This window comes from Boleophthalmus pectinirostris, unplaced genomic scaffold, assembly GCF_026225935.1.
Source record: "Boleophthalmus pectinirostris isolate CB_2022bp ecotype Guang Dong unplaced genomic scaffold, ASM2622593v1 HiC_scaffold_19, whole genome shotgun sequence".
Taxonomy (NCBI): Eukaryota; Metazoa; Chordata; class Actinopteri; order Gobiiformes; family Gobiidae; genus Boleophthalmus; species Boleophthalmus pectinirostris.
In genome coordinates this window covers 26,885,015-26,908,463 of record NW_026571140.1, presented here as the reverse complement: position 1 = coordinate 26,908,463, position 23,449 = coordinate 26,885,015, and the positions used below count along the sequence as shown (strand labels likewise).

Sequence of the window (23,449 nt, the reverse complement as noted above, 5' to 3'; positions counted from 1 at the left end):
AGGGAAAGTGTTGAATGTAAAAGTTGGTAATGTTTTGTTTTAATGATTCCAACTGCTTTGAGTAATTTGTTAAAGATTATTTAGCATTTAATTTTACCTCAAAGGGATTATACAATGAAACACCCTTTCCAGACTTTAGAGCAACTTCAATTAGTTTATTTATAAAGAAAAACACAGGCACTAACCAATAAAACAATGTTATAAAGCCTAATGTCAATATTCATGTCTGTACAGTAAAATTCCTTCAGGTAAAATTGTGCAGTGGCTACTTGTTTTAAATTGTTCATAACTTGATTATTTGTTGAAAACATTTTAATTTCTATTTTCCCCATCCCTTAAAAAAATTAATAAACATCTTTGTGACTTAAATACCTTGTTTATGTAAGTTTGTTGGTGTCTTTAAAGATGCACTCTGTGCCTTTTCTGGTAAAGGGTCCACCTCCACCTGTTTGACTCCAAGTTGTTTTTTCCGGAAATGTTTTACAGTATGGCATTTTCTTTAACTATCCCCATAGAGACAAGCAGCTCACATCACCAGGCCGAGTCACAGGTCAGATCTGTGGAGAAGTGGACCTGCTTACAGTAATAATGCATATTTTTGCGATATTTTTGAGAAATAAAAAGTAACTGAATAAATAAATACAAGACATGTGTCTAATGCCATACTCTGGAATATCCCAGGCAAAGTAATATCACCATGAAGACAAGCAGGTGGCAGACCAGAAAAGTTACACAGTGCACCTTTAAAGAATCCATATTATGCTTTTAAGGTACAAAGTTAATTTTCCATACGTTTCCTTCAAAACTTAATAATGACACATGGCAAAATATGAAGATAGTATATCTATCTTATATTCAAACATGTCGCCGTTTTCACAATAATTCTCATTTAGAAAACTTCATATTAAGTCTTGAAATTCTTTAGGACCAGACAACTCCTATTCATGTACTACTCGTTATTTTCTCAACTTGCATTGCTGGTCAAAAACAGTAAAAAAAATTTCAAAACATGATTCAAATTACCTCTTTTTTATTACAGTGTTTGACATATTAAAGTGCGTAGTATCCACAGCTTGATAGAAAATAATCCTACTTAAGTAAGACTAAGCTACATGTCAGATTAACAAACATTTTCTACATTCATTGCATTCATATTAAGACAGTGAAGTCAGTAGTATCTATCGTTTGAAGAAGGTGGATGTAAAAAGGTGCAAAGTCTCTTATTTGGGAATGTGTTAAAAGTTTTCCAGCAGCTTGGATCAGGATTCATCAGTCAGTTGTGCTCGCCATTTGGTCCGCAGTTTGGTCAATGTGGCCATAGAGAGGCTTCCAGTTTCTGTGAAGATTTTCTATAAAATAAAAAAAATTAAAATACCTTTGATATTAGAATGCTCTTCATTGCCCCCGATAATATAATAATAAGATAATATAAAAATACGAAAATGACAAAAGTTGTATTACTTCTGTTAATGCCACATTTACACATATATTTTACATATTTTACATTACATTACAATGGCTGTAAATTGAAGGGTGCAATAATTTTGAAGGTAGAAGGTAGTAAAAATGTCTTGAACCAAATAAACCCTTTAAAGATGCACAATGTAACTTGTTGTCGATTCCACCACTGTCTTGTCTTATTATTGCTTTGCCTGGAATGTTCCTCACTATGGCATTAAATGTATCCATCTCCATGGATACAAGTAGGTGACTCCACAAGGCTAAACTACACAGGTCCAATCTGTGGAGGGATGAGCCCATTCACAGTAATAATGCATGTTTTTCAAGCTATTTTTGAACAATAAAACACCAGTAATGGAATATGTTTAATGCCATACTATGGAACATTCCAGGCAAAGCAATAACATCTCCACGGAGACTAGAAGATTGGCTGACCCCTCCCCAGCAGAAAAGCTACACAGTTCATTTTAGGATGATTTGTGTAACAATTTTAGTTTAATATGGACCAATTAGCATGCATTAAAGTTCCTCTGCATTCCCCCTCTGCAGGTTAAAATTGGTATTACATTATTACCTGCATAAAGATGTGGCACTCGTCGACAAAGGGCCCGCGCGTGATGTGTTTGAAAACCTCACAGATGTCGGGCAGAGACTGGGCCCTCTGTATCTCAGCCTGATGATGGTGGATCAGGGTCAGAGCCACTCGGAACACGATCTTTGAGCCTTCATAAAACAGACAGTCCCAAATCCTCAAGACCGTCTGTGGGAGGACGTTTAGGACAGAAAGTAAGACACAAGTTTATTAACAATTTAACTAAATCACAATAAATTGACATGTGTATTTATTGTCTTATTTATTCAATTATAAACCATTATATGATCAATATGCCCCTTCTGCTGTTAAGAGACTTTATAACGGGGCAGAAGCTGATGCCAATCCCATACTGTAACCACCTGTGCTATTTTTGTATAGATAGATGAGATGGTTCAGTGTAAAAACAAGCAGATAAACAATAGTTTGTATATCTTTTGGGGGTAGTATCCCACTAACAATTTTAAGATTATGTCAATCCAACTAACAGGTGTTAAAACTGTCTTTAATTAAATATTTATGTATAATTATTAGTGGAGGCATAAGTAAGAATGACAAAAATGTGAAAGGCATGAAATATTATAATGCAATTTTTATTATTATTGTTATGTATTATGTATGATTATGATTATGATTATGAATATTATTATGATTATGTATTTGTATTATTACTAATTAGACACTCATAATATGGTATTCAAATTCAAACTTCCACGATAATATCAACATATCGATTATCTGCCCACCTCTAATTAATAACATGAGTTTTTGTATTATTAATCCTAAACAAAAAAGTTACTAAACTTCTTGGCAAAATCTCTAGGCAGTCAAGTTCACAATCGTGTTCATTCATCACATGCTCAGAATGAACGTACTGTTTGGGGTCCCACATGTATGCGTGTTTTGTTCAATAGTGAAAAATGACATTTGGATTTATTCTAATTTAATCCATAAACAGATAGAAAATGCTCCCGTTTCACAGCTAGGACATGGGTTTGGTCTCCAATGCCTTCTTTTGTCCATAGAATGGATATATAACAAGTGTGCCCATTGTGAACACGTGGTTGGCCAGTTTTAGGCATATGGGACTGATTCAATTAGAGAATGTATCTATATAATTTACTTAACTAACTTGAAACAAACTCTTAAATTAGATCAGATCAATGGGCTTCTGTGGTCTTGCTTGCTTTAAACGTGTTATTTGTACTTTGAGTGATGCAGTATTTCTGAACACTGACCTCTACTGGCAGAATATCTATGTACAGGCAGATGAACCAGCGTGACACCACTAGAGTCCACATGACGTTATTGTCCATCATCGTCTTCCAGACCCCCGGCGCCTTCTGACGGACCAGCTCCCCCAAAACCTCCTGGTCTGTCTTTAACCCCAGCATGGCAGGAGTGTAATAATCTGTACACACAACAGGTTATAAATCTTATATAGTAAAGGAAGACATAAAAGAATTAAGATCACAATTTTGGTAAATAGTAGGTCTGTCACAATAACAAATTTTTAAGCACTACCACTGCTACTACTGCTACTGCTACTACTGCTACTGCTGCTACTACTACTGCTGCTACTACTACTGCTGCTACTACTACTGCTGCTACTACTACTGCTGCAGCTGCTACTACTACTGCTGCTACTACTACTGCTGCTACTACTACTGCTGCTGCTACTACTACTGCTACTGCTACTGCTACTACTTCAATATACTTTATGCCATTGAAGATTAAAATAAAGGGGGTTTATAATCCTAATGAACCAATAATTAGCTCAAATCTTACCGTTATGAGTGGAAATTCAAAATAAGATCAAATAAAACTAATGACAACAATATATAATCTGGAATAACAATAGAAGAAATACGCTGAATAAAATACATTTGAAAAAGATCCATAATTGCAGTTAAGACGCACCTGGCAATATTCTTCCGATTAGAGCATCCATGAGCCAGAAGGACTTTTCTTCATCTTTAGTAATGATAAGCAGATAACCAGCAATAAAGTTCATTCCCTGAGAAAAAATGAGAAGAAAAAGTCAACTATAGAGAAGCTACATAGAAACTGTTCAATACAATTCAATTTTATTTATAAAGCACATTTATAACAACTTTATCCAGATCAAAAGAGACCAAAGAGTCATAAAAGTCAACCAAAAAAAACAGAAATTGTGTATTTGTGTTTTTCTGTTTTCACAAAAATAAGTACGACAAGTGCTTGGGCTATTTGATTATTCAAATAGGATAGATGTTGTTAACAATACACTGTAGCAACAAAGAACATATTAACTTAACTTAGGATTCAGGAAATTTCTATGAGGACAGAAATATAGAAATATATGCAAAAACCTCTGCACATGAACCGTGATATTTGACTTTCAAATACCTCCTGGAAAAGTCTTTTACATTTTCAGAGTATTTTCATCTCACATAGAGATGTGGTACCTGGCAGTAGCCCACAGCCTGGTTGTGATGCCCATAGGCCCGCAGCACATTGTACAGGGATTTCAGTTGGCACTGGTCTGACATCTTACGGAAATTTATGTTGTCTGGAAATGTTCTGTTTAGGTCTGAAAAAGAGAATAATAATGTAGATAGTTTAAAGGTCCTATATTATACAAAATTGACTTTTGACCATGTTAGAATACCGTTACCTCATCATAAACATACCTGGAGTTGTGTTTTGTTTGGTTATTATAAGTCTGTCTACATCTCCAAAGCTCAAAATGCTCTGTTCCACTTTGTGATATCATGAAGCAGTAGTTTTCAAGTTAACAGCTACCTTTTACCTTTTGTTCAGTAGAGATTGGCAATTCCAGGGTTGAAATTGTCCAGATGATTCTAGTGAAGGTGTATGGAGTTTTAAAAACAAAACGGAGCACTTTATGTATTACCACATGAAATCAGAAAGTGGAACAGAGTGTTTTCAGTTTGAGAAAAGAACTCAACCTTTTGTTGTGTGAATTAAAACAAAACACAACTCCAGGTATGTTTTTGATAATGAAAGAACAGTATAACATGGGTCAGAAAATAGCACAATATGCTCTTTAAAAGACCACATTCAGACCTGTGCTTATGGTCTCCAGGAGTTTAGGGTCTTGTTGTGCTGAAAGCAGTGACTGGTAAAATCCTGGGTTCTTCTCCATTTGATCCTGAGCCCCACTGGCCATCATCCAGATTAGGCTCCGGTGCTCGTTGGGAATGCCTTTACGAACATAACGTTTTACTGAAGCAAAGAGAAGAGAGTTAGTTTGAATTTAACACCACACAGAGACAGACAGGCTGTTGACACCTACATTTGGCATTCTTCTGGACTCTGTTTTTGCCTTTGAAGAGTTTGGACCACTTTATGGATCTGCGAGTGAGAATGGTGAGGTAATGGGACATGATCTCCTCGTACGAGCTGTAGTCAAAGTCTTCAGAGCGCTCGAAGCCATAGGGGTCCACACTGCAGGGGGACAGTTAAACAGATTTGAGTAAAATTATCATGACAAATACCGTGTAAAAAATATTCATGTTTCAGCCCCCTGTTTTATACAACATTTTGAGGACTTCAATAATAATATAATAAGAGATAATATATTGCTTTCAAATGTATTACCGTCGCAACTGTCCTAATTTTTTATGGTTCAGAAAAATAAGGATAAGCTAATTGTGCAAATGGACAGCCTATTTTTTTTATTTGTTTGTTTTTCACAGTTCGATGTCAAAACAAATCAAAAATGTTTTCTAAATTTTATCTAAATTATACTTTAAAAAAACAAACAAATTTCTATTAACTACCTTTTTTGGAGTCAGCATTAGAAAACCTATTAGAAACATAAAAGATGTGTCCATGGACTCCATGCTCAAAGTATGCATAAGAGAAACAATATTGCTTATCAGTAAAACTTAATATGTTTGCCCTTCATCGACCAAATGGTTTTATTTGTGGTTTCATGTTGACCTGAATGACTAAGAGCATTTGCAGTCTTTGCATTCTACACTCTTTATTTTATGTCTCGTATTAAATGACTCACGGTGGATATTTTTCACTTTCTATTTCCTGTTTCTAAATTTATAAAGTAGACAGTAGCTATGTATGAAGTGCCTTAAAGATGCTTAGGTAACACGCTAATCTGAGAACAGCTTAAGTCTTGACCAGTGGAGACATGCACCTCACCTGAGACTGAACTGAGTATAGTCCACATACAAACGTTAAATTAACATTACTGTAAAGGGGGCAGGTAAATCAACCACAGTCAGGGCTGCTGATGTAAATACATACAGTACAGTGTTATCAGCAAACATTATGCACTGGATGGGGGCAAAACAAGACAGTGAAATTAGAGTTACAGCATCACATTCTGTCTAGGGAATATTTAATACTCAACTACTATGCAATTCCACTTTTCGCTTAAGTCTGAAATCATTCCAAGTACCCCATGGCAAGTGCTCACTGAATTATAACAATAGTTAGTCATGAAAACTGAAAGTTAAGGAAGTATCAATAACATAATGTACACCTCTTCATTGAACTGAATGTGTAGCCTGTAAAATGATCGTTGCATTATGCATTTAACATGTGTTAGGTCATGAGCATCTAGTTTAACCATAGACTGTATAATATATATTTATATATAGGCTACAATCTACGTTTTAACAAATAAGTTATGATGTTTAACAGATAACAGTGTTACTTTTACTTAGTACCATAAATAGGTTATATATTGTATGTCTTAAGTTTCTGTGCACACATTAACAGCTGTTTTATGAGGTTGCAAACATATGGACGTCTTTTATCAGTCTATTTATATTTTATTTGATTCTGTAGTCCATGTCAGTCCACACCCTTTTGTCTCATCATTCATCAAGTCAGATTGCGACAATATTTTTTCGCAGTTTTGCAAGGATTTTAGTCCCCAAAACATAATAATAATACTCCTCAATATATGTTTGTATTCTCATCATCTTAATTTCTACCATAACATATTTAGATTTTATTTTATTTACTAAACACCATTAGTCATTACAACAGCAAAAACTATTCTACCATGGGTCACAGCTGATAAACTTACACATCTTGGTTGGCTGGTTCAGTGGGTGCATGTTTTCTCAGCAAAGTAAATTTAAGTAAACACTAGCTTTTCCTTAGAACATGGATGTCATAGGTGTGTTATAAAGTTACCTGCCGATCCTTTCTTTCGCTTGGCTGTTGTCGACCTGAGCCCGGTACGTCTTACTATCCATGACCCGATTTGCTCCACTCGAACTCGGCTGCTTTAAGTGGAATCACCGCAATGCTATTTCAGATCCAGTGTGCATAAAGAAAGACGCAGTTTTCAAGGCAACATCTTTGACTAATAATATATAAGCGTGTTTAAAATAAATAAGAAAATAAACAAATCAAGTTTCAAATCAAATCAAGTTTCAAATCAAATCAAGTTTCAAATCAAATCAAGTTTCAAATCAAGGTTACACTTTCAGTTAGATTAGTCACTTTTTCAAATCCCTGTGCGGAGCTGCTGGAGTTTGCTTCGGGTTTATCGCCATCCAAATGCACCTGTTGTGCGACGGTCTGTGAGTCAAAAAGTAGCTTGGATTCCGCCCAGAAAACTCAAAACAAAGAAATGGGAGAGGCCTGTCCGCGGTGCAATCCCGAAACAGCTCCACGGGAGTTTTTCAGAGAATTTCTTTGAAGATTTAGGAGTTGTGAGGTCTGCCCGTGAATCTGCCCCGGGACACGGCTACTGGAGCTAATGGCGCCTTCAAGGGACGCGCGTAAATCACACTTTCTTCTTCGTAAAATCACACTTTTCAGACTTATGTCGCTTAAAAAGGATTGGCACATCTTTAATTAAACTATTTAGACTCTTGAGCTGTTATATTTGCAGCATTGGACGATTTGTTTCCTGGGATTTGTTTTAACTTTTGTTTTGTTTTGTTTCACAGAGTATTCCAGGTTGCTCTCTTTTGTATGGTAAGTAAAGGCAGCAGTAGCGGTAAAAGGGCACGCCTCCGGAAAGGACACGTAGCACAGGTGAGCTCAGAGCTGTCCAGTGGGGTATATAAGGTGCAGAGTGTATTTTGGACATGTTGAGCTGCAAAAAACAGAAATATATAGGCCTGTAGGTTTCAAATGACATGCAGGCTACAGTGTAAAATCTGTATTCAAGTAAGGTGAATTATATTTGTAACAGCCCCCACAGTGGAGTGTTATAAGTCTTGCCTTAAGACCCACTTTTATTCTCTTGCTTTTAACACTGCGTTAGTTGTGTGGTCCTCTGTGTTTTCTATTTATTTTACTTATTTACTGTTGTTTTATGATTTTTATGGTTTTACTTGTATTTGATTTTACTGTTTTTATTGTTTTAGGACTGGTATGACCACATTTTAGCAATTTACCTTGTTGTCTTCATTTTATGATCTCTGTGTAGCACTTTGGAATCTGCTTTGTTTGTGAAATGTGCTACATAAATAAAGTGGATTTGGATTTACCATGCAGAAATATGTGTGTGTGTGTGTGTGTATGGATGAATAGATGAATACTGAACATTTATTCTTTGATGATCGGGTCCAACATGTGTGGATAGGTCTTATTAAAATAGCCTAAGGTTCCGTCCAACTTACCGAGTACAGGTTTTTCCATAAATGAGAACAGAACTACTAGGATCACTTATATTGCTAAATAAGATATAGCCCACAGCTGTTTCTTGTGTAATTTGTTGACAAGTTGATTTAGCTTAACTGTACCACAGAAGGAGGCAGATTCCCAGGAACTGACAAGTTAGACAAGTCAGGAATTGTCAAAAAATGTGTGGTTGTTGTTGCATCATAAATACTGTAGACCTATTTTTATGTCTATAACTGCTGTGAGGACTTTCCTTTTCTATATTCACATTTTAGATACAATTTATCGGGCTTTGCATTTTGTCCTGAACGCCACTTGATGAGAGGCAAATGTAGTTAGTTAAACGTGATTACAGTGTGTTGTCCTACATTCCCACATACACCCAGCAACAGCAAAGTTTTCCATGGGATAAGCCGTGGGATGGGCTTCATATGAGGTGGCCTGATTTCCTCTGAGAAATTATCAGAGTAAATCGCTGACTTCAGTAATCCTGGTCATGTGACTCCTAATGTTGAGGAATGGAGTGGTGAAATGTTGTACGCATTTGGGCAAATTTGAAGGTCCTGTATTGCGCAAAATTGACTCTTGTGAGCTTTAAGCCATGTTATAATGTTGTTACCTCCTCAAAAACATACCTACAGTTGTGTTTTGTTTAATTCACACGTTTGAGTAGCCCTTTATTTCTAGTCTGTCTACATCTATCACCAAAGCTCAAAAAACCTTGTTTCACCTTATGATATCATAAAGTGGTAGTTGTCAAGTTAATAGGTACCTTTTGTCTTTTGTTCAGTAGAGATTGGCAGGTCAAGGCTGAAATTATCTAAATGATTCTGAAACAAAACACAGCTTCAGGTATGTTTATAATGAGGAAACAACATTGTAACATAGATCAGAAAATAGTGTAATATGGGACCTTTAATAGGCAGGGTAAGATCATGAAGTAGCTTTTTTGGGCCTTATGGTGAAATTGCACCAGTAAAAGTGTCTTAAATAATAACTCAACACTTAAAATAAATAAATGTTCAAAATTATCTTAATTATAATTATGGTAGTCAAACAGTATATTTTTTAAATAACATTTTCTCTCAAAAGTCTCCAGTGTTCCATTCTCTCATATAAATAACTAATTACAACATGAGGCAAAAGCTTAATTTCTTATAAACAAATGCAAATATCTTATAATATTGTTTGTAATTTTTAACCAGAACTTCTAAGCTGGTCTATAGTCAAGTTTATTTTTAACTAAGCAGTACGCAAGCTATGATAGGTCCATTTTGTTAAACTTGCCATTATGTAATTTATGGTAAAAAGCTCTTAAATAGTATATATAAATGTCTAAATCTCCATTAAGTTTTTTAATGTTTGCTTAAAATACAAATTTGCAGTGATTAGATAGTCCTTATGATGCTGTAAATTGATGTGTGTGAATACCAAAAATTGCTTGGTGAAAATTTGATAAGTGTAGGTCTATATACCATTTGAAGGTCATCATATTTACTAGAAGTGAATTGTTAATTATTTATTTTTTATCTTTTTCACATGCCCTTTATTTCACACACTAGAGACTGGAGTCTGTGTAAAGAGAGGTTTTTATTACACAGTATTAAGTTACATTACATGGGCATTTTTCAAGTTTTAAGACATTATTACTAATTCAGTGTATTTACTTTTTGATTTAAGAGCAATATTATTGAAAGTGTCATGGTTGTCTTTTTAATATTAGATCAACAAAATATACATTGTATGTAATTTCTGGAGGTGGAAAGTCACATGCTTGTTTCCATGGGAAAAAAAAAAACATACTTCGGAACATTCTCTATGGAAACATAAACATTTTATGCAGTACAGTGGAAGATGAGTCAAAGGAGCAACATTTACATAGAAAAAGGGCAGAGGCCATCCTCCAGGTAAAATAAGAGTCAAGTTTGTGGTGATGCAAACCTGTTCACAGTAAAGACGCAACTAAAAAAAAAAAAAGAAAAGTAGCTCAGTTGGCATAGTGTTTGTCATTGATCTAAAGGTTGGCAGTTCAACTCCAGCTCTTGACATAAAAACATAATTGGTTGAGCGGTCAGATCCACTGACCCACAGGTTGGTAGTGTGACTCCAGCTCCCACAGATGAATGCTGCTCTCGTTGTGTCCTTGGGCAAGACACTTAACCCACCTCACCCCTAGTGTCTGCATACAGTGGTGTATGAATGTGTGTGTGAATGGGTGCGTGGTTCCTTTATGTAAAGCGCTCTGAGTGCCTTGAAGTTGGAAAAGCACTATATAAAAATTTCATACCATACACCATTTGAGTGAAATTATGAGCTAAAGTTACTGGCTTTAAGGCAAATAGTAATTATGATTAAGAATTGAGTCAACCCAAAGCATGAAAACCTAAGCTTGAGTGTGTTTCATGATATCATTTCTTTGACAGGAGAATAGTGAAGTGAAATAAACACCGTGAGTAAAGACCGTGAATCCACACCACACTGTGACCTCAAAAGGTGAACGTATCAGTAAAACGTATAATTTTGGGTTTATATGTTTGCTTCACAGATGAATCCCCATAGTTTATAGTTGTGTACTTGGGTCTCTCTTTTTGGTTGTTGATTTTAGTCTGGACATTTTTAGCTAATCCTGGGATAGCATCATGTCCTCCATCTCTCTTTTCCAAAGGTTTTCCTTCACTATGTTTCTTGTCTTTCATGTTGTCTTCACCAATTCCCTCAGGCTTCAAACTTGTGGGTGGAACTGTATTTATTTCTGTTGTGTGGTTTTCTTGTTGGTGGTTGATTTGAGTCTCGATATCTTTACCATCATTACTGCTTAAACAATCATCCTTATTGATGTCAACCAGAGACAGTTTATGTCCTTCGTCTGTCTTTGCCATAGGTTTTCCTTCACCACATTTTTCATCTTTTGTCTTGTCTTCATCAATTTCCTCAAGCTTCAAACTTGCAGGTGAAACTGTGTTCATTTCTGTTGTGTGGTTTTCTTGTTGGTGGTTGATTTGAGTCTCGATATCTTTAGCATCATTACTGCTTAAACAAACATCCTTATTGATGTCAACCAAGAGACAGTTTATGTCCTTCGTCTGTCTTTGCCATAGGTTTTCCTTCACCACATTTTTCATCTTTTGTCTTGTGTTCATCAATTTCCTCAAGCTTCAAACTTGCAGGTGGAACTCTATTTATTTCTGTTGTGTGGTTTTCTTGTTGGTTGTTGATTTGAGTCCAGACCTCTTTGGATAACCCAGGGATAGCGTCATTACTGCTTTCACAATTATCCTTATTGTTATCAACCAGAGACAGGTCATGTCCTTTATCTCTCTTTTCCATAGGTTTTCCTTCATTAGATGTTTTGCCTTTTGCCTTGTTTTCATCAATTTCCTCAGGCTTCAAACTTGCAAGGGTGTGATTTCCTTGATGGTTGTTGCCTTCAGTGTCTTTGGTTAACCCTAGGATATCATAATTACTGCTTGCACAAACATCCTTATTAGTATCACCCGGAGACAGTTTATGTCCTTCATCTCTTTTTTCCATAAGCATTCCTTCACAGTTCTTGTCTTTTGTCTTGTCTTCATCAATTTCCTCAGGCTTCAAACTTGTAAGTATACATGTATCTATTTCTGTTGTGTGGTTTTCTTGTTGGTTTTTGAGTTGAGTCTGGACGTCTTTGGTTAATTCTCGGAAGGCGTCATGGCATTTGTCTCTCCTTTCCATAGGTTTTCCTTCACTAGATTTTCTGTGTTCTGTCTTGTCTTCATCAATTTCCTCAGGCTTCAGACTTGCAGGTGTAACTGTATTTATTTGTATTGTGTGGTTTTGTGAGTCATTTAGAAACAGGCTTGGCTCTTCACTCGTCTTTTCTATTGGTATTTGAGTATTATTTATTACACCGGAGGGCAAAGATGGTACATTTGAATTGTCAATATCAACACTAGTTATTGCTGATTGAGATTTGGATTGCTCGAGGTTCAGTTGACACACTCTTGGTATGAGAAATTTTGGCAGTTCTTTTTCACTGTAAATGTCCTTTTGTATATTCTGATATTCCTCCACCTCTTTTTCAATGTTTGGATTCAAAGTGCAGTTTTCTTCACTAAACCCAGGCAAGTTTTCATTTGACAACTGCACATTCATAACTTCGAAATCAGTTTCACATTTCAAGCTGTTTCCACCGCTAACTTTAAGCTCTTCTTTGTCAAATATTTCTGGACAACTACTATTACAAAACAGCAAAACTATAGGGCAAGGCATGATGGTTGTTCTATTGAAAGTAACTGGAGTCTCAATTTGCAGTGTAACTTCATAAGACTGTGGAAAAGACCATTCAGAGACACAAGCGGCATAAAAACATTCTTGGGAACCTGTGTTAACACACTTACATGTACAATTTAAGTCTTCAGTCACCTCATTATTATAAGATGTATTGCATATTTCAAAAGCACTGCTACAAGCTGTATCAATAATTTCCCTCATAGTAGTAGTATTTTCATTTTGGGGATTTGAATGTCTATTGTGTATTTCCTCAGATTCCTCAACATATTTAAAAAAAATTTCTTGAACTGTAACATCTGTTTCTTTTTGCTCTACAGCTACATTATCTTTTTGCAAACCTTGAACATTTTTTACTTTACCAACTTTTAATGTTTTGATTTCACTTCTGAGATTCTGATTTTCTTTAGGTGCCATTTGTCCGTCTCTTTTTGTATGTTTTGCTCGTTCGTGGCTCGCTACAATCTCTTTAACATTATTTGTCACTTGCATTTGAGCCTTATTAACCGAGCATTTCAGATCACTGGCCTTACGCACAGTCACCACACCGTCAAATCTCTCCATAATACATGACAATAGCTTCCCTTTTCCAATGCTTCTTGGTTTGATTGGCTGCTTTTCCTGACCTTGTTGTCTCTGCTCGGCCTGGACAAATTTGGCTAAGACATCTTTGACTTTTCCTCTAGTTTTTATACAAACACTTTGGTCCTTCTTCAATGGGTCATTTTCCTTGCTAAGGCTGACTTTACGTTTAGCTCCATTGATTGATAGTGTTCCTACCTCTCTCTGGTGGGTTATGGGAGGTTTGGGAGTCGTCCGGCTGAATTTCGATTGAAGAAGTTGAAAAGATGTGAGACGTCTTGGTATTTTGTCATCTGCGTTTGATTCTTTCTCTGTGTTTGTCTCTTTACATTTAAGATTTGTATTATGTAAACCATGACTGTCTGTTGAGTCTTCATTTTTGCCACATTTTCTTGTATAATTGGTATTAAAAGTGTTCTTCAGGTTGGGTAGTTCCTTGGTCAGGTAGAGAAGCAGGCTCTCCAGGATGTTTCGGACAACTGGGTGGTAGTCATGACTTCTGATTAACTTCTTGATATAAGCAGCATTGGGGTTTGTGCGTTGTCCCGTAGTTTTGTGAAATATTGGTCTATAGAAAGTAAAAAAACATGCAAAATGTATGATCAATGAAACTGCTATCCAAATATAAACAGCAGTATGTCAGTCATTTCTTTGCCTAAATCTTTCAGAGATTAAGTGATATTTCATTATTATAAACCAAATATTACATGATGATTTGTATGAAACACTTAATATCCATATGACATGATGTCAAAATTGATCTTTCATTCTAGTTCTTAGTGGTATAGTAATTTTAGCATCTTCCTAATTAGTCAAATCTAGATTAGATTGTGTCATGGAGCAAAAAAATAATTAAAATGCATTGGAGATTATTGTGCAGATTAAGCATGTTAATGGCTTTATTAATGTGGTTAATAATGTGATATTTAGTTGACTATAATGGGGAAAATGTTGGGATGTATTTTATGTACTGACACCTGACTGAAGACCAAACACTGCACAGCAGTTTGCACAGGTTTTTATTCACATTAATGAAAACATCATTATGTTACTAACATGTCAATTTTTACAAAATGATCTATGCTGTTAGATTCAGCAATAGCTATAGATTTTTCCAGTTCCTCTGTGAATAACGTAAGGGAGATTGTGGGCAGATAAGTCTTAATATACCATAATGGGCTTCTTTTGGGGAGGACCAGGGGGTTGAGTTGGTCAAAAGACAAGCCAAAGTTAAGTGCAGTTCTTCATACAGCCAGTAGGGGACAGGCCAGTGCAGTGGGATATAGCATTTACTTGTCTATGCCCTTGTCTTTGGAGGCGGCTTTGTAAAGCGCTTCTCCGAGCTCCTCCAGCCGCGCGCGTTTGTCCAGGTCCTGATACAGACCGGAGGGGACCGAGCTGAGTCCGTGCAGGAGACCGAAGAGACATCCGGCGATTAGACCTGTCCCGGGACTCTCACCTGCAACAACAGGGGAGTGTGTGAAAGAATAGACCATCTATTTCACTGTTTTATTTTTTCTACTCTCCTCAAAAGGCTAAAATTAAAATAGCATTCATAATGTGAATAATACTAGGGCGTACCCTAATTCCTCAATTGTCCAGATAGGAAAATACAATTCTTTCAACTGGACAAAAGAGTAAAAAAACTTTTGTCCACTTAATAGAATTGAATTGTATTTTGCTATATGTAGGACACAACAAAATGGCAAAAAGTAATCCAGTACAGATCATTGGCCCATATTCTTGTTGTTAGTATATCTCAGCCCAAAACAAGTGCATACTGTTGTTGTGTTCTTGGGCAAGACAGCACGTGTGAAGTGAATTAAATCATAAAGCACCTAAGATCTACGTTTGTTTGTGAAATGATGGAAGGTCCGCCACCTGTTTGTCTTCACCGTGGTATGTTTTTATGTTTGTCTGGTATGTTCCACAGTTTTGCATTAAACCTTTCTATCACAATGGAAACAAGCAGACAAAGTCACAGGTTAGATCTTTGTAGAGTCGAACTCACTCAACAGAAAAGTTACACTTTTAATATTTTATCTTCAAAATGCACCATACTTCAGGCCTGTCATGATAATTACTAATCGACTTATTCAGTATATGTAAGCTGGAATGATATATTTTGAGACTCAGTATTTATTGTGTGCAATTTCTTAGCAATAATGGGGAGATGTGGGCTATTTTTGTTGTAATAAAAATAGATTTGAGCTGTAGAAAGTTGAATAACTAACTATGGTTAATTATTGATTCATTCTGTTATTTATCTCTTACAGCTCAGGCCTTTTAGTAATACAGTTTATTTAAAATGGTTTACTGGGATTATTTTGGATTTATTGTTGAGTCAGTATCTTAAAATATTTTCAGTATTATCATTTATGGCAGTATATCTTTGTTGTGATATACCGTGCTTAAAAATTTGTCTCACCTCCGTGGAACATGGCTCTTCGGCACAATTCATTCCAGTCACTTCCCGCCGCTAACAGAGCATCATAGGCGATCATTGGAGCGTCATGCCCTCTGCGCCCCGCTCTGCCCTCTGAACTCCACCGCTTATACATCTGTAAAGAAATACTGTTTTTATTCTTACACTGCTGAATAAATACACTGTGTGCTGTTAGTGCTTCTTGTCAGTTTTTATACACACACACCACATTCATACTGTTCTGTGTTAGAGAAGAAAATTCACAAAATAAATGTTATAGCTAACAAATAATATCTAGTTATTCCAGTGTTAACACTCCATACTTGAGATTTCTAATTGTACTTTCTACTTACTTTGTCTGTCTCTTCTGCATCGTATGGGTTTGGAAATACAGGTTTGTTCTGCCCCTCATTCTCGATCTCTCTCTCCTCAAGATAAAATTGCCACTTGGCCTCAAAGTAGAACCAGTTTTCTTGATACTCTGCAAAAATGTAAAAACAAATTTATTTTTAAATGCAATACTAATTAATATTAGGGGGGGGCGGCATGTGAGTCTTCTTGCCCCGGGCCCCCAAATTTCTCTCAACGGGCCTGCATTGCACCTTTAAAATATGATCCCTCTAGAACAGACCCATGCTAACACACAGTAATCATCTATAATAATATCTTTGTCTTGTGAGCGTTGACCTGTAATTAACCTCTTCACACAAACCGAAACCTGAGCGGACCTGCCATGTGTCGGATGGTCTTCCTGCAGTACTCCTCGGCCTTTGGGATCACTGTCATCAGCTCACGGCCCCAACTCACCAGAGGTTTCCCCTGGATCGCAAGCGACGCAAACAACGCTGTGGCCAGAGAGCCCAGGAAGCCTGAAGGGACAGAGGGGGCAGTGGGCTATTAAATATTGCTCATAAAAAGCACACTGCATAACTATCATTGCAGCTATTATGTAAGTTATAACTCCAATTTAACTCTAAACATTAATTATTTCATTTTATTAACTTAAATTTGGGTGACCTTTAAACATTTTCAATATGATAAAAAGCTAAATTTAACTTTCACAGACATATGACCATAGTATGCAGAGTGTCACTAACTCTTCTTTTTCCTTTGTTATCCCTCAGTTTATATAGTTTGTATTAAAAACACTGTGTTATTGCAGTGTCCTATACAAACATTCCAGTCATTGCGTGTTGTATTATCTATAATTTTACTCAAACTAAAAACATCAAAATTGCTTTTCTATTTTAGTTTGTAGCTACTTAATCATCTTGTGAGCGTAATTAATTTTGGTGTGCAACTTTTTTTTTTTTTTTTTTTTTGCACGTATATAACAAAAAAAAAACACAACAACATACATTTAAAAAAAGTAGGTGCCAGAAGAGGCAACAAACCCAAAACGGCTTATATTAAAGCCTCCAATTTACGAATACATTAAAAATGTAACATTATAGCTGTGCATTAATAAAAAAAACAAAAATTACATTTACACACCTTGGATTAAATTAATTTGATTCAAACATTCAATGCTTCTGATATGCCATCAGAAACTTTTAAATCAGATGCCCACTCTTGTTAATCAATGGGTCTTAGCTTTCTGTTATATGGAGGGTTTATCATTTAAAAGACATAATAATTTTTTATTGTTAATTGCTATGACAACCCATGTGCTTGACTGTGCCTTCTTAGGTCTGAATAGGATATTGATCAAATTAAGAGCTACCTCGTTTAGATAAATAATAATAAAAAATAATAATTGATCAGATTTATATTGCGCTTTTTTTTTGGACAATCAAAGACACTTAAAGGTGCACGATGTAACTTTTTGTTTCCCGGACCGTCACCTGCTCGTTTCTATGGACATATCATTGCTCTGCCTCAAATGTTCCACAGTCATCAAACAGCTCTACTTTATATTTACCAATTACAGGTAGTTTTATAGCTCAAAAATACTTAGAAAAAACAGGCACTTTTTCAACTGTGAGCAGGGTCATCTCTCCACAGATCTGACCCATGACTTGGTTTGGTTTGGGCTCCATGAAGATAGAAAGATTTAAAACCATACTGTGAAGCATTCCAAACAAAGTAATAACATCTCCATGGAGACCGACCCCGTAAACTAAATAGTGAATGACATTGTAAGTGGGTATCTCCTCTACAGCGCCACCTGTTGGATGGTTGTGTGTCATCCTCCCGCTCTCGATGCTGACCTCCACCAGGTTGTCTAATCTCTCCGGTTGCCAGTACCTCATTCCCACGCACATGGCCTTGGCAGCTGCCCCAAACCCGGACCCTGCAGATAAGAGGGGTATTTTTAACATACTGCTTCACTCCGCACCACTATATTAAAAATACCAAGACATACTGATCAGCTACAACCTTTCTCATTGAAGGGGGTGTGCCAGGCCAGCAGGTAGTTGTGTGGTTTGAGGTGGACACAGCCTTCCACTGTGAACGGGTCGGGCACTCGGCCTTGGAGACAGACCATAGCTTCAACGTACAGACGCACCAGCTCACGGTACAGGTCCTCCAGACACCAGTAATCTGACAACAAAGTGTAGGGTTAGGGTATGCAATAACAGTGCACTGAATAGTAGGGTGACCAGTTTTTCAAAATCCAAAATTGGGACACACCTGGGTTGGGATGGGTTGTATAAATAAAACTGTGAAAAGATACCATACCAGAACAACCTTTATTTATAAAGCACTTTAAAAACTTTACAGCTGGCCAAAGTGCTGCACACAAACATCAAATAGACAAGAACAATCGCAGTACATGAAAATACACAATACAAACACAATACAACTACTAAAAAAATATAGAAACAAAAAAAAATTTACAAAAAAGGTAAGTTTTTAGGAGTGATTTAGATCACATAACATCATGTAACATTATCCATTCTCTACTCACTTGTGGAACAGTATATATTCTGACTTCTGAGGGACTATTGTAGGTGCTTTTTTTTGCCTTATGTTCATTTTCAAGCAGAGTTTTTTGTATTTTAGCTAAACAAATGACAATATATTCCCTCTATACTGTTGGTGGGTATCAGATTGTTCAAAATATGGACACCTTGGACATTTCTTTTATAAAACTGGGATAAATCACTGGTTTTGGATGCATGCTGCTGGGACAGGGAACATAGGCTCAAAAGTGGGATTATCTAAACACCCTACTGGAAAGACAACTTGATCACATTGATATGTTGTCTCTTTATTTGAGTAGATTTGACTTGTCTTGCCTGCCTGCCAAGCCTTGATAAATGGTTTGGGTTGAAACCAAACTAAATGAAAACAATGTCTGCATACTAAAAGGCAGATGTCATGTTTGAAATCCAAATCATGAAACAAACAACCTAACTGATCCTTAACCTCATCATGACATATTGATTTAGATTTAGTTGGTTTGGTTTTTAATACCATTTCAATGATGTACTTTTTCCTAGCTGGAACCTGTACAGCTCATTGCCCATTTTAAAACAACTGTGTGCAGTTATTTTAATTACAGTAATAACATCTTGTGCATTGTGCCCACATACTCTTCAAAGGGCCCATATTATGCTATTTTTTGATCTATGTTGTAATGCCGCTTCCTCGTCAAAAACATACCCAGATTTGTATTTTGATTCAGTCATACACAAACACACCTGTTTAACACACAAACCCTGTATATTTAAGCTCAGTTCTTCTCTCAAACTGAAAACACTGTTCCCACCTTGTGATGTCATGTGATAATACAAGAAGTGCTCCACTGTGCTTTTAAACTCTACACATCCTCACTAGAACCATTTGGATGAGTTCAGCTCTGGAATTGTCAATCACTACTGAAATCGAGGTAAAAGGTAGCTGTTAACATGAAAACTACTGCTTCATGACATCTCAAGGTAGAACAGAGCATTTTGAGCTTTGGAGATGAAGACAGACTAATAATAAAGTGTTACCCATGTGTGAATGAAACAAAACACAACTGTTTTTGATGAGGTAACAGCATTATAACATGGCTTAAAGCATAGTATAAGTCCTTTAAGCTCATTTTCATTGAATGATATTGCTAGAGTCATTCATGAGAGTTTGCTGAAAGTGGATCTGAGTGGTGGTGTATGGTCTAAGTTTAGCCCCGCACAGATTAGGGGCAGCGTGCCTTTGGAGTAGAGGGGGACACTCCAAACACTGTGAGGTCAAATGAGATCGACAAAGCTACACCACAACAGTCTCTTTGTTTGAATACAAAATGTGTAAAAATAACTATCATTTGTACATCCAATTTATTAATTAATTTATTTAGTTATTTATTTATTTATTTAGTTAGTTAGTTCAATTTTATACAACAAAAACAAAAATAGACAAAAACAAAAAACAAAACTCTTCCACCCCCACCCTTCTCATACACACACATACACAAAACTTCAAAGTACGTCCAAATTCTATGGTAAAAGAACAATTTATGGACTTAAACATAGACTGTTAAAAAGTATTATATGGCCTCAAATTACATACATACTCTTTCTCAACCCTCATGACAGAAACTAAACTACAGTAAACAACTTATTCTTACAAGTGCATTGTGTAACTTTTCTGATAGAGGTTCCGTTACCTGCTTGTTTCTATGGATATGTCATTATTCTGCCTGGAATGTTCCACAGTATGACATTAAACATCTCTACCTTACATTTATTCAATTACAGGAGGTTTTATAGCTTAGAAATACCTAGAAATACAGGCATTCTGACTGTGAGCGGGGACATCTTTCCACAAATCTGACTTGTAATTTTGGTTTAAAAGGTTAAATATCATACTGTAAAACATTCCAGACAAGGTAATAACATCTCTCTGGGCCCTCCACCAGAAAAGTTACACAGTGCAGCTTTAAAATTCATCCCTCATAATGAATAAATCTAATCTTTAATATGGATCATTCTTTGACCTGTCAGCTGATATTTTGATAAATCGTCGACTCTATTAAAACAATCTTCCTATAATTACATTGGCTGAGTTGGCTGACATTGATATTGGCCAACCATTCAAATTGATGCGATTAATTTTGCGCACCCTTGCTGACTGCGTAGAAAATGACTGTGATGAAGTAACATTTGTGACAGGTGATAATCCGCGTTAATTACATTTCCAAAGCGGTCTCCTTTCCCTCTGCTTCTGCTGCTGCTCGGTGTTTTACATTGTGGCTAAATAGAGCTACTTAATCTCCCTCAAACATCATCACCATTTTAATAAACCACTGTCACTGCCTTGGTGACACATGCACTGTATAGAGACCACTGTATAGAGACCACCACAGCTATTGTTCTGGAGACGAGAACACAGGATCAACTTTTCCAAAGAAGTCTATTTCGGACTCCTCTGTCCTGGCAACTCCCATCCACCCTCGGTCCCATGACATTTAGACACCAGGTTTAGTTCATGATTTGTTGTTAAGTAAATCTTTTGTGGTATGGAAGAAGGCTTTGTTGTATACAGAAATGCTCTACCAGGAGATTATGTGCCTCCACCAGCTTCTATTATAGTGAGAACTATAGGTATATGTACAATCCTTATAGGCAGTTATTCATACAACCAATGAGAAAAATATCTAAATTAGTAACTAGAAAAATAAAGATACAGTATGTAATATGTAAATTGGCAAAATTATTTTTATTATTCATGTGTTTCAGCTTTCTGCTACCGATAATTCTGAGGACTTCTCACCATTCAAAAGTAATAGTTTTTAAGTGTTAATGACTATGGCAACAGCCCTCATTTTTCATCAATCTAACACCCATGCATACATGACATTTTAGTCAGAGGTCAGGATGTTGTGTTTGTAAGTAACGAGGATCAGCAGTGGAAAAGCACAGTTACTGGAGCAAAAAAGGAAAGATATAGTATCATATGAAAAAATCTATTTTTTTCTAGTAGATTTTGAGATCTAATAAAGCTTCAAGTATAGTGTTTTTAATAAAGATTTGTGCTGAATTTTGTTCAACAAAAACAATATTGAATAGCTGGAATATAATAGAGGGTTTTTTCGATATCTGTTTTTATTTGTATATTTTTGTTTGCTCAAACTATGAACATATTAAAAATAAACTCTCAGCCTTTTCAGCAGGTCTCAAACTATCATAAAAAATACTTTTACTTTTCAGTCCAATTCAAAAATGTAGTGAAAGTAGAAAGTACAGATACATGCTCTCAAATGTTGTGAAGTAAAAGAAAAACTGACAATTTTAAAAACTGCTTACATAAGTAAAGTACAGATACCTAAAATTTATAGTTAAGTACAGTGCTACTTTTACATTGTTATGTTCCACCACTGACGAGGATAGATGTGTATTTGTGCATCAGGGACCGGTGACATCTTTTGTTGTTTTGAAGATTAAGTCCAGATTGAAATGGTTTGAAGATGAGGAAGGATAGTGATCATACCCTGGAAAAGATACTGAGGATAGAGCTGCCAGAAAGCAGATTAAATGGACTACACTGCTAGGAGAGCGCCAAGGATTTGATTTATGAATTTTGTTATGAAACTAGTTGTTGAGAGAATGAGATGAGAGATGGATTCTTCCATTTATTTTACTTTTATTTTACAAGGAAAAACATATTTACAATGCTGACCACTTAGTCCCTTTAGAATTATAGGGTATTGACATTTTTGTTTTGAGTTTTATTCTTCTTTATGAATACCTTCTGTACAGTTTTTTCAATATTAATCGAGGTTGGTGCATTTATTGTAGGTTTAAATGAGCATTTCATTGTGCTTTATGAGTGGCAAAAACTATAAACAAAATATCTCAGAACTTTCCAGAATGTAAATAAAATTAACTCTATAATATTAACGTGGATATAATAGCAAACTGAGCTGGTAATATTAGATCAAACATAAATCTTCTCACAAAGTAGCAAAGATCAAGCAAATAAACACAGAAATACGTGAATGCCATACCTGTGATGAGGGCCTCTGCTGTGGTCATGTGCATCAGTGTGGCGTCACTCAGAGGCCAGTTGTCCGAGTCTAGTTTTAGGGCCCCAAGTCCTCCCAGAGAGGCCAGTTCTTCCTGGATCTTCTTCCCCGAAGTGCAGCCTTCCCAGCGGCCCTTCTTGTACCCCAAAGCATCCCCCACAGCTCCTAGAACCATACCTGCCTTGAACTTATCCATGTCCACAACAATACAACTACTTTCAAATAAAAAGCAGCTATACTGAAATAACTCTGAGCTCCATTTAGCGGTCACAACAGATACAAAAGCTTGGCATTATCAGCTTTAGCCTTGTTGTGTGGGGCGTTGTTGAGTGGGACAGTCATCAGGTGGCTCCTAAAAAGGCAATCCCCCTGGTTCCACTGTGTAGGAGCTCTTTGGCGTGCTGTGGAGTGGTTTAGGGCTGGGCGGGCAGGGTTTTGGCGAGATGCTAATGTGGTCCATGAGTTTGGCCTGCAGCTGGTGCGGGACCCCAATGACATCCGGACCGCCCCGTGGGACCGGGACAAGAATGGAGCAGCATCCAGAGTTAATCTCTCTCTA

The 23,449-nt window shown here is 36.4% G+C and overlaps 3 protein-coding genes across 3 annotated transcripts in view; 1 reads left to right on the top strand and 2 right to left on the bottom strand.

Annotated features, from left to right (window-relative positions):
* The window catches only part of lamp1a (lysosomal associated membrane protein 1a), a 9,819-nt gene extending 9,450 nt beyond the window's left edge, over positions 1-369 (top strand). Inside the window, exon 9 of the mRNA XM_020938817.2 lies at positions 1-369. This exon is cut by the window's left edge and continues 828 nt beyond it. The gene's annotated coding sequence lies outside the window, so the exon portion shown is untranslated.
* Positions 370-474: 105 nt separating this feature from the next.
* On the bottom strand, positions 475-7,778 carry grtp1a (growth hormone regulated TBC protein 1a). Its single transcript, XM_055154614.1, has 9 exons — positions 7,535-7,778; positions 7,223-7,337; positions 5,352-5,503; positions 5,123-5,281; positions 4,501-4,625; positions 3,974-4,070; positions 3,292-3,464; positions 2,036-2,221; positions 475-1,349 (listed from the first exon to the last, which is right to left on the bottom strand). The coding sequence occupies exons 2-9, from the start codon at positions 7,282-7,284 to the stop codon at positions 1,260-1,262; spliced, it is 1,044 nt and encodes a 347-aa protein (XP_055010589.1). The 5' UTR covers positions 7,285-7,337; positions 7,535-7,778; the 3' UTR covers positions 475-1,259.
* Positions 7,779-14,515: 6,737 nt separating this feature from the next.
* Positions 14,516-23,114, bottom strand: adprhl1 (ADP-ribosylhydrolase like 1). The gene is made up of 7 exons (XM_020939050.2): positions 22,873-23,114; positions 18,318-18,482; positions 18,106-18,231; positions 16,667-16,807; positions 16,292-16,419; positions 15,942-16,074; positions 14,516-14,972 (listed from the first exon to the last, which is right to left on the bottom strand). Exons 1-7 carry the CDS (start codon positions 23,084-23,086, stop codon positions 14,803-14,805), a joined length of 1,077 nt encoding a protein of 358 aa, XP_020794709.2. The 5' UTR covers positions 23,087-23,114; the 3' UTR covers positions 14,516-14,802.
* Between the last annotated feature and the right edge of the window lie 335 nt (positions 23,115-23,449).